The sequence below is a fragment of the Halyomorpha halys genome, unplaced genomic scaffold (assembly GCF_000696795.3).
Source record: "Halyomorpha halys isolate HHAL.00 unplaced genomic scaffold, Hhal_1.1 Scaffold946.1, whole genome shotgun sequence".
Taxonomy (NCBI): Eukaryota; Metazoa; Arthropoda; class Insecta; order Hemiptera; family Pentatomidae; genus Halyomorpha; species Halyomorpha halys.
Window position 1 is genome coordinate 507001 of NW_027107439.1, and position 12749 is coordinate 519749.

Consider the following 12749-nt stretch of genomic DNA (forward strand, 5'->3'; position numbering starts at 1 on the left):
AATTATTAAAAAAAAAAAATACATGTTAAGATTTTGCGTTTAATAAAACGATTATGCAAGTTACAATTTGATGGAAAACACTGGGTAGCAACTTATAAACTTCATATTTTATAAAAATGAGATTAACTGGTCATGGTTATAAGATGAAAATCTACCTACACAATGATAAACTAAAAGGTTCCAATGTTTTTTTAGAACATTTTTTGTAACTAATAAGAGTTAAGTAAAAATATATTTAATGTAAAGAGTGAAAGCAATAAAATTAACTTTCTGATTATTCTAATGAAAGATAGTTGTTTTAAGAAATAATTTGTAATTTAAAATAAAAATAATAATAAACAATTAATGAATAAAATAATAATAAATAAATTATGCAAGACATTCTCAGATTTATAATTTATATCAAGAAGGTACATCTGTATGATCTTTTTTTTTTATTGTCCTAACAGAGAAATTGGCAATACTTGCAGCTTAGTATTGGTGGTTTCAAACTTCAAGGGTTTTTGCGACATGTTTGGTTGCCAATAGAAGCTGATAGAGGATCAGCTAAAGATAGAAAGATAAACAGGTGAAATCTTCCTTTGTATTTCCATTGTGTTAGCCAATTGTATTGACAGCCTTGGAGCATTTCCACAGCAATATTTCTCAATCTTATATTTACATCTTGAAAACAAATCTCTTTATTTTTAAGCATAAATTCAACATTAATTAGAAATATTTGTATGCTTACAGATAAACAAAAAAAATTTAAATTAAAACTTTTATTTTTACTAAATTGTAAGAGCTTCAAGGCGTAAATGTTGTACAGAGGAAGAAATATAAGGATTCATGAGGAACAAATTCAATTTTTTTTTTTCTTAAAGCAATGTTTCAATTTCAAAACCTAAATAATTATGAGAGATAGTTGACCGTGGATGATAAATGAGGAGAAGATGGTTGGGGGTGCGGTCAATGAAACACAAATAAGTATGACTAACTTATTTTAATGTGCCGACGTTTCGGCTAGAGTTTCTAGCCTTCTTCAGGGCTAAAAACAAAACAAGATAACAACCATAAGATAATAACTACAGTAAGTATAGAAATATAAAAAATAAAATAAAAAAGAAAATATAAACAAAATAATTTTACACAAACAATGAATAGTTTTACAAAATAGAATTAATAAAATTAAGTGATGGGAGAAGCGGTTGTTATCTTGTTTTGTTTTTAGCCCTGAAGAAGGCTAGAAACTCTAGCCGAAACGTCGGCACATTAAAATAAGTTAGTCATACTTATTTGTGTTTCATTGACCGCACCCCCAACCATCTTCTCCTCAAAACCTAAATAGATGAAAATAAACTTTTATTTCATAAATATTGTTAGAAAGCAAAATAATAAGGAAAAAACACATTACCTTGGAGGAGGGCATACTTAATTTCATCCTGGCATTGCGACAGCACCTTCTCAATTTTATGAGGAGCTGTCGTTGGAGCCACACAGATCTGCTGCTTCGCCTGGGGAACATAACATCCTTATTATTATAATTTGTTAACACAATTTAAAGAAAAGGATACAAAGACTAATTTATCATTGTTACTTTGTGTATAAAATCTTTTATATAGTGAAATAAAAACAAATCAAGCTCTAACGAAGGGATTCTCACACTGTCATTCTGCAGAAGAGGAAGAGATTAAATAAAAATAAAGTGCCATATTCTGTGTTAGAAATTATTTATTTAATTTATATTAATATGGTATAAAATAGTCGCTCAATATAATCTATCATTCAAAATGTTTGAAAATTAAATTTGATTCTAGAGAGATAAAAAGCCTAGTGATTACAATTTATTTAATCACAACAATATATGATACAACACAGATCTAGTAAATGATTTTAAAGTGATATATCCTACTATAATCAACGTTTCACAACTGAAGATTCGTGTAACAAATCACGAGATAGAAGTGAAAATATGTATTTTATATATTTTTAATGCTTTGTTCTAGGAACATTTAATTGTAAATAAATTCCTAGTTTTATTCATGATAATTGTTTTAATCAATTATTTTCAAAATTTTGGTCTCTATTGCAATCCTATCATTAAATCAACTGTAAGCACCCACCCAGAAGATTTTAAAAATGGACTCAGATGAAATTGGTGGGGATTATAAATTTTATATAAGCGAAAAGTCTTCTTTTTTTTCTTTTAATATTTATTTATTGCTATTTACAACTGTACATTATAATACATTTAGTAAATCTGATCTCAGTTAAATTGGAGTGTTACAGGAGTGTAGAGGAACTACCCATTGGCAGCACTCTAAGGACGTTTTACATTAGCAGGTCTTGTGGCCATCTTCTTTTCAGGTGCCTCGGAGAATGGAAGAGGATGCAAAGTTAGAAACTAGGAGGTTTGAGTGGTTAGGGAGTTTATAATGGAAGGAGTGATATTTAAACAAAAAGTCTAAAGGAGAAAAAGTAATTATCAAGAAAAAAAGGAATTAGCAATGAAATGTTTCTCTTTTCTGTCTTTCTATTGATTGTCTACTGCTACAAGTTTATCATCCTCTTCTCTACTTTGTAGGCTATTGAACCCATTATCCTGACAACAATCAGACATTCTCCACCACTATGTAGGGTATTAGGAATCTGTTAGACTGGGAGCAGAGGGTTAAAATATTTTTTTTATCAATATAATCTGAATAAACCTGAGATATAAATACAGTTTTTTAGAATCTCAAATTATCATCATACTAAACTCAATAGAACAATATTAAACAAAAGAGAAAAAACACAATGTGAACATGTCTTAACAGTTGGCTAAAAACTACTGCTGTATTTTCTTTAATAAATTGATAATTTTATGTTATGCTAACTTCAATTTCACTGATGTACTACTATTGATGTCAGATGGAAGATGTCACAGCCTTCTGATGTTTGAAAAAGAAAAACTTAAATTATTCAACTAAGGAGGGCAGTACTATTTTCCGGTAACCTACTTCTAAGCATATAAAAGACTGAATTGATAAAATTGAATACATAAATACCAGGTCGAATACATAGTACCAAGGGGAAATGGATTTGTGGCCCAAAACAGACACAAGAATGCATTGGCAACACACTTAGGCAGGCTTGCACTAGCTAATCCAAATCCCCCATCCCTATTGTTGTGTTTGTGGAAACTAGCCCTTGTAAGTGTGTAAACACAATATATAAAATGCCTTAAAAACAGAAAAAAAAATAATACATTTATAAATATAAAATATTTAGATTTACAGAACTAGGTACTCAAGTTGAAAATTATTGACTGTGGTGTAATTTAATGAATTTTCTGGAACTATCTTCCCTGCAATTTCTTGTGTACAAATATTGGATTCTATTTTCTTCAATAATGTGAAACCATTAAACATTACCTCTGCTATAAATATTAAACTCATGTTTAAGAACTACACAACGATTACGGTTTTAGAATAAATCAATTTGAAAAACTGTTATGTGAACATTAGAACATATAGTTTTAAACTTTAATAGGTAATATAACAGTATTATGTATTATTTGTCACCAATTGAAATTATTTAGACATCTTGTGGACATAGTATTCTCAAGTACTAACTAACATATCACTGCTTTTCTTACATAGTGTCACATTGTACAAATTTTTAATTTTTTTATTTTACTGGGCGTATTCCAAACATAATAATAATACTTTATTTATTGTGGGACAGGTCCCTTTAGAATAATAATACTGAGAGATAGTCAGATGTGGGCTGAGGAGCCTCAGAGATACTTAAACAAAAATACAAAGAAATATAAATAGTCATTATAAAAATAATTATAAGTTACTTTCTAACTTTAATCGGTTGGAAAAAAAAAAAAAAAAAAATGATGTTAAAATAATTAAGAACGATGTACTAATTTATATATATATTTACAATTATATCTATTTACAATATTATGTGGTCTGAATGGATAAGAAATAATTGAACAGGCGGGGTTTAAAGGTAGGGAGGGTATTGGAGGGACGGATGTTGGAAGGGATGGAATTCCATAGGGATGAGGATCGGGTAATGAACGGTCTATCGAAAGCGGCGGTTCAGTGGGCCCTTGTGTATACATCTGAAGAATAGGAACGGGTATTGCGGGAACGAACAGAGGATTTGAATTGAAGGAGCTCGGAAATGTATGAAAGACGGCGGGATTGGATGACTTGGAAGATGATGGATGCCAGGAAATACGACGGTGGGTTGGATAAAGCCACTTCAACTCTGCATAAAAACGGGAAACCGAGGCGTCCGTTGGGATAGTAACATAGACTGTGGTTTCTTTCTCTACTGAGCTAATTCTACTAATACTATTAAAAAGGTTAATTAGTAATCCTAGACTACGTTATAATCTATAGAACACGTCAAATACAAAATGAAAAAAATAATTTTTGAAAAGAAGAGGTATTTTCGACCATCCCATCCTTCATTCCTATGCTTATGTACCAGTTTCACTAATCTATCGTAATTAGTGAATATATTTCTAATTAAATTGTTTTTATCATTCTGATATCCCTGAAGGTAACTATTGAACAATAATTCTATGATATAATATTTTTTAAAAAGTCTTTAGTTTATAAACATCTCTCCCTCCCCCCTACAAGCGCTTGTTGCAATCCGATCGACTCTTGAGGAATTTCCTTAGTTTCTGAATTTAGGTCATGTGTACAGTCAAACCTGAATGAAGCTACTCACTCGCCTTATGCAATGCATCGAGGAGATCCATGATGCAATGTTTAGAACACACAAACCAGTTCTACTTGTTTTATAGCTCTTTCTTGATTCTTTTTATTTCGTTAAAGAATTTCGAAAATGTAGGAAATTACTCAACTCAAAATTGAAGAACAAACAGAAAAAAGACTTAAACCCAGCTTGGGCAATAAATTTTCTGGAAGGTTAAAGTTAATTCTGATCATTGAAAATGAGTCGACATTGGTGAGTCCTCAACACAAAAATAAAGGTGATTTTCGAAAATTGCACGTTATGGAGTTTGTATAATTGCAAAAAATGTACCAGGAATAAGCTCCAGTTCTCACTTATTCTGAGTGGATTTATTTTCAAAATCAATGTATTTAAATTTTTTTTTTTAATAATTTATTTATTGATATTTACAACTGTATACATATATACACATCAAGTAAATTTGCTGTAAGTGATATTATGACATGATAAAAACATGTGGAGAATCTACCCATTGATAGAACTCCAAAAAAATTTCCAAGGGAGAAGATCTCGAGGCCAGGTTAGAAACGAGTCGGTTTGGGTGGTTGGGAAGTTTATTATGGAAGGATTGGTATCTGGTTCTGGCCAAATCGGCAACATAGGGGACATTGAGGTCCTGATGGATGATTTGATGTGTGATAAAGTAAGGAGCATTAAGGATATTACGAAGGATTTTGGACTGTAAGGATTGGATTCGAGAGGAATTAGATGGTTTAGTGGAGCCCCATAGCTCAAATCCGTATGTCCAAATTGGCCTTATAATAGTCATGTAGATCAGTCTTTTGTAATGTATTGGAAGTTTGGACCGTAAATGTTGTAATAGTCGGAAGGGTAAACGATTGTCTAGTAAATGTTGTAATAGTCGGAATCGACGAGCAGTTTCCTGTCTTTTCAGTCTTCTATGAGGATTCCATGTCAGTCGTTTGTCCAGAGTTAGTCCTAAGTAACGGATCTGTTCAACAGGAATGAGTGGGGTATTATTAAAAGATACTGTGGGGCAAGACGAAGGTTTACGACGAAGGGTAAATGTGATTTGGTGGGATTTATTGGAATTTATTTTAATCCTCCAGTTTTGGCACCATTCTTCGAGGGTGGTGATGTGGGATTGGAGGGATTGGGATACAATGGAAGGATCATTATTCACTGACAATAGGTATGTGTCATCGACATACGTGGTGAGAATGTATTTAAATTTAAAATATACAATTGAAAATATTTATGATAAGTTTTCGATTATTCCAAAGTTATTTTTAAAATTTCGAAATTTTATATATTTTTTCACGAATATTAAACCAATCAAACCAAATTCATGAGTATTCTATCAAAGTTAATAATTCACTTTTCATAAGTAACAATTTTCAAGCAAATCAAGATTCTACATATCAAAATTACTCAGTTTTTTTTTTTCGAAAATTAAATAGATGTTAAAAATCATCATTTTTAATAAATATTAGACTAATATAGATGAAATGCTTCCATAATAATTTTACAAGAGCAGATATTTTGACTTTTGATAGACTATTTCTCAATCATAATTGAAAACTTTTTTTATGGTGATACTATCTAAAAAAATAATAAACACTTGTCCGAGGGTTCTTTCCAACGCACCTTAAGAGGCTACAAAAAATATTTAATATATTTTAAGAAATTTTTCATGTATGCCACCTTTGCTCTGTATTTATTTAATGGTTATTCGACACTAATCGATTTTTTTTTTTTCGTGAAGAATAAGGACAATATATTATTGATAGTATTAAATGAGTTTAAGTGTATGAAAAATCAGAAAAAACAAAAGTCACTTCCAAGAAAGTAGAGCAAAAAAAAATCAAGTCAAATTCATTTTAAGCAACGTTTAACCCTTTAATATGAATTTTCGTTGTAATAAAAAATTCAATTTTTTTTTCCAAATTTTCGCGTTACAGGGACTGTCAATTATTTTTCAAATTTTAAAGCGGACCTTTATAAAAACATTGGAACCGGAGATATAAAATAAAACGAATGCAAACAAATTGTCATAAAGAGGATTTGAAAATAAAAAAACAAATTGTCATTAATTGAAATTACCTTTAAAACAGCTGTAGATAACGTTGGATTACATTATAAGAAGTTATGAATTTATTTCGTGAGCAAGGTCATCTACAGAAAAAAGTCTTCAAAAATTAATAATTTTTGATTTATATGAAAATCTGTATTTAAAAGACGTTTAAAACATCAAAATAAATTCGTCATCTTAGAAAGGCAAACTAAAGTTTAAGCAAGTTCTTCAGGAATAAAAATCCTTTCGAATAATTTTGATGGAATAAAAGTCATTATCAGATTTATTACTGTACAAATAAATACCATGTTTTTTATTGCAATTGTAATTTACACTTCAATTATATTTTCTCTTCGGTACTACATAGGATTACTAACTTAATTTCATAACTCGTTACTTCATTTCACATCTGCACATTATTACTCTGGAATTAATTATGAACTTTCTCAGCCGTCAGTAGCGCATTCAGGAGGGATTATACCACTGCTATTTCACACAATTAACAAGGAGGTACGCAATGTTTACTATGTTCTTATCTTTGTTATTGCATTTGATTTCATAACAGAAATATCTCAAAGGTATTTTCATATGAAACGGACATGGAAACGACGTTGGCAATTGTTTTAAATAACGAAAAAAAAAATTATATATAAAATCTGAAGGATGTTAGTTTTTTTTTTTAGTAGTTTCAGTAAAATAGCTTAAAATTCGGCTCTTCCTAGAAGTAAATGTAAATTAATTTCTGTAAACAAATTCTTATGTAAAAATGTTAGAAAAAACGATGCTAAGAAGTTTACACTCCCAGGACCCTGTTTCATAATGAAAGCTAATAGTATTAGTTCAAAATACAAGTTTGGAAACAACGTGGTAATTACACTAATACTTATATTTTTTCATAATAGAGAGGACTATTAGTGATATTACAGGAGTTAAAAAGTACTAAAATACAAGTTACTATTGTACAAGTCAGTGTAATTGTATTAAGTTAAATCGACAAGACTAATAGTATTAGTTTGTACTTTATTATGAAACAGGGCCCTGGCAAATTTCCTGGCAAATGGCAGATTTCCTGTATGGCAAATTTTTCAAAATGGCCGCCGATATTTTTAGTTTTATTGGCAATAATTCCTAACTGAAATATCATTATAAAGTGATTATTAGTGAATTTAACGAGCTTTAATTTGAGCCCTAATAGAGTTCTTTATGCTCGATAATTCCTCAGATTCAGTTTTTCAAAACCAATATTTATTTTCCTAAAAAACGAGAAAAACGATTTAGTGAATTTATTTTGGTGAATATCGAGAAAACTAATATTCTTAGGAAAATAATCATTAACTACTTTACGGTACATTTAAAAATATTGAAAATTGAGCCCTAATGCATGAATTCTTCACACTCAATATTTTCCTTGCACAGCTTTCAAATGCCAAATTCACATAGTTAGGCTGATGGTAATAATTTAGGAGTCATTGGCTATAAACCTAAATATATACAGCCTCCCCCTTTGCAAACAGTTTTAGAGTTACTAAAATCCATCGAAAGAAATTTGCTTACAAATACAAATACTTTTAAGTTAACTTGCAACTTGACTGGACTGATTAGCCAATAATAAATATCTCGCTTCCTCTCGTTGCGAAGAGAATGCTACTATTTCTTAATCCGTTAATGTTGAACTGTCTTAGAGTGACGTACCATCACTTTGGTCCGACATTTTTAGAATTGATGCGAGATTTTCCATGATTTATGCATATTTTTTTGTCCTGTTGATCCCTCAATTGACGAACTGCTAGACATACTTGATGGAATGATTAAACAATTGAGTATCATAGTGGGACCGCATGAAGAATGGTCACACATCCAAGTACTTAATTTTAAGTAACTATTTCACAATCGTTAGTCCACTCGACTACATTTGAACATTTGTAAACAAGAGTAATTTAATTTTAATATTAAAAAAGTAAGCATGGAAGCATTTGAAAATAAAAACATTGTACAATTAGATAATTAAACTTTTACTACAAATTAACAATATTTACAAAGGAAAAGTGTAAGTTTTCAAATAAGAGAAAAAGTAGGTTTCCGGACGGTTTTGTGCTGATTGTACCTGCCTCACAAAGGTCTTCAGCGCTCTTTGACTTGAAGGTTGTGTTGATTGGAAATCTTTTTTGGTATTCTGAAGGTGCAAAATCTGTTGGCTCAGGAGAAGGTTGGTTCACGGACAACTCTTGAAGGAGAATAAGCGGCGCACCGCAAACCAATCCTGTGGCTGAACAGCCAAAGTCCAACTTTAAAGCAGTGCGAATATCCAATAACTTAAAAGGTAAGGAATCGACCCTTGTAGAAGGGCTTCAACAAGTGTCATTAGTCTGCGTGTGAGTTCCATCAATCCATTTGTTTGAGGGTGATATGTTGCTAAGGATTGGAAAAGTTTACTTTCGAATTTTCCCCCTTAATCGGTAGTTATTAGCGAAGAAATGGCGAACCGAGAGATCCAAGATGTCACTAATGCTTGAGCCACAGTCGAGGCAGTTTGGTCGGCCATCGGTGTAGGTTCTAGCCACAGAGAAAATCCGCACACCGCTGTAATGACGAAAACCTTAGTAAGGTAGCTGGTGGCGGACAATACCCACATTTATGTACATAAACCAAACGTTCTAATGGATGTAAGAAATTAGAAATTCCGCCAGAGGAGGAAGAGTATTTCGATGGATTTTGTTACTCTGACATTCCAAACAGGCTGGAGTCCAGGTTCTTGTACTCTTCTTTGATCTTCGTCCATATATAGGGAGTTGTTACGACTAAGGTAGCGCTTTTAACACCAGGATGAGACAATGTATGAATTGTTACAAATGCCGCTTCTCTGAACTTGAAAGTTGAATAATGATATCTTTTCCTTTAAATATATTTTTTCAATTTCTTGAGACAGGTAATTATTTATTAAATAAATCAAAAATTGTATTCTTATTAGTCTCAACACTTTTTATTTCAACAGTCCAACGTTTCGGCCATTCTAAATCTAAATATTTAACAGCTTATATTATATATTAATTTGTAACACTTATAACAACAACATTATCACTAATAATATAACATACCTTCAATTATAAATTCTCACCTCTCATTAAAATTTAAAATTTGTTTTACAGGCTATTCTGCCCAGGTTATTAATTTTAAGTTAAAAACCTATTAAAAGTCAATTATTAGAGAGTCATTTTTATTATTAATAAGCTTACCTAAGCTTAAGTTTAGTTACCTATTTTTTATTAAAAATCATAAATATCTAAATCTTCTTATTTTAAAATTATCCCCCTAAGTCACTACCATATACACAAACTATTTATAACCTCCCACTCACACAGGTCAGCCTTCTTTTAAATTTAATTTAAATTGCATTTTTGTCTCAATTTGGTATTTATTCTAATTCTCAAAATTCATATTAAAATTAATTGTAAATAGTAACAAATTTCTCCAATATTTTTATAAATTTATTTTGCTTAAAATCTCTGCATAATGTTGGTTTAAATTCCTAGTATCTGTTTTAAAATTAACTGTGTAATTGATGTTCTCTGATATATAAATCGACTCAAGTATTTTTCTTTTGAACAAATAGTTTTCTTTATGTAAAATTATGGTGTTATCAAAATCAAAATTATGTTGATTTTTGGCTGTATGCTGTACAAGTGCTGTTTTATTTGGATCCTTTTCTTTATTTCTTGTATCATTTTTGTGTTGATATATTCTATCCCTCAACATTTGCTTAGTTTCACCTATATAGATAGCTGGACAATTTAAACATAGAATTTTATATATTAATCCCGATTGAATTTTTATTTCAATTTTGTCCTTTAAATTGCTATAATAATTTTTAATTTTATTGTTAGGTCTATAACATATTCTTCCACATCATAATCTATAAATGACCTCTGGATATCTTCTGATAGACCTTAAATAAAAAATTTAATAGATATCTTTTCCTTTTGAAGTATCGTGTTATGCGAGATGATTCGAGAATGCTGACCGGTATAATTTTCAGGCTGAGGTTAAGTTTGAGATTTTCCAATTCCTCGCCGGCATGTCGACCTTCTGCTACTGTGAGAGTCGATAGATTCCAAGCGGGGCACTGAGACTGCTACTATATCATCTTCACTCTTTATATGTTGAATAAAATTTCAATCTTCGAATTAGCGGTAGGTTACTGGACGGTTACGTACTGACCATATCAGCTATAACATATAGGACATTTTCCGACGTTGGTGCTATTTTTGTGAAATGGACTTTTACAACTACGATTAAGGAGTGATAAAATAAAATAGAGCACCTAATTAATAAATTCTATTAGAAAATATTGATTTAGTAGTGATCAGTCTTAACAATTATTTTATCATAAACGATTGTCAACATAAAATAAATTCTGAAACTCAAAAAAAAAAAAAAAAAATGTCCGTCTTAGAAATACTTAAGCATTCTCATACTACTTTTAACTTTATAATTGATAATAAATCTACAATCGGGGCCAACCAAGTCCATTTTTAAATTCTTATTAAATTTTTTTTATTGATAGTTTTTGTACAAGATTATCAGGAGGTGAAAGGTAGATTTTTTCCAAAATCATTTTAATAACGCGTGATTTAACTGCTTTTGCCAAAAATCCATTCACTTCTTGGTAATCTACTAATAAAAAAAAAAATAAAGGTTTTGTTCCAGATTTTAACCCACTGTGATGATTGTTTTCTCCGAATAACTTATCTTATCTCACAAATAAGGACTCGGTGTGCTTTCGAACCCCCTCCTTCAATTATAATGAACCATATCAAGTTAGCTATTTATTATCAATTAAGGTTAATTGCCCGTACAAACTTGTCACCCTTGCACCAGTGCCCTAGAAGGCTTCACAACCAGGCCTAGGACAACTACTCTTGTAGGCAGTGAACAATGTTCCAATTAATTTTGTCATATGAATGAATACTATTGTGATTCTTTAATTAACTTCAATGGTTTAAAAAGCCTGGATTTATTTGTTTATTGATATATTATATGTCCATTTTATGTTGGAAAATAGGTAACTTAAATAAACCGGGGAAATGGGGACAATTTATGATTTACCTTCAGATTCTCAGTCGTTTGCTGTGTTTCAATCTGATAGGAACTTCCCCCCCCCTAATGTTTATTGTTTATTTTTATCAATTGTCTTAATATTTCCCCTTTACATATTACTATACCTCACCTATACCATACCGAATTCACCAATATGTTTTCCGTTTACACCTACCTCTTTACGATATTTATAACTATGTTTAATTAGTAGTCTCCTACAATTTATTAGTACAGATCTGTATTCAGAAATTTTATCGATTTATCGATTTATACACCTGGGTGTATTTATTAGTAACTTTTTTCCAGTCCGCCTACAAGTATACTTCCTTATATTGTTATTATTAATTAATTTTTATATACTTTATAAACATAACAATTGTTTTGAAATGTTTTTATTTTAATGTTTTGTTAATTCTTAAATGTTTGTTTCTTGCTTTTTCATTTAGCCCTGCAAAGTTGGGCGAAACGTTGGTTAACAATAAATAGTTTTCTTATACTTTTTTTATGCCTTTATTGACAACCACCAGGACTATCATAGAAGTGGGAGAAAATTAAAAACTGGTGCGGTGCAAGTATCCATCCTCAAGTTTTATGCAGATTGGACAGGTCGTTTTGAAGTTGCTATATTTGTGATTTTCTAAAAAAGAAAAAAAACTAAATATGGGAAGCCGAAAATATGAATAACAATTTTAATTTTCTGTTGCTATAAAAGTTCGTATTTTAGGAAAGGAGGTGGGAATAACAAATAAAAAATTTTTTCCTGCCAAGAATACAAGAGTTTAACAAAAGATAACAAAGGCGTAATTTAATCTGAAATGAGCAGGCGGTATCAGTTTCCTCTGTTAGAATCAGATATTTCTAATTTATTCATAAAGTT

At 30.5% G+C, this 12749-nt stretch overlaps 1 protein-coding gene across 1 annotated transcript in view; it reads right to left on the bottom strand.

Moving 5' to 3' along the window:
• The window catches only part of Obp73a (Odorant-binding protein 73a), a 53928-nt gene that overhangs the window by 4512 nt on the left and 36667 nt on the right, over positions 1-12749 (bottom strand). Inside the window, exon 3 of the mRNA XM_014431129.3 lies at positions 1394-1493. Coding sequence (XP_014286615.1) covers positions 1394-1493 — 100 coding nt within the window. The remainder of the gene's footprint in view (positions 1-1393; positions 1494-12749) is intronic.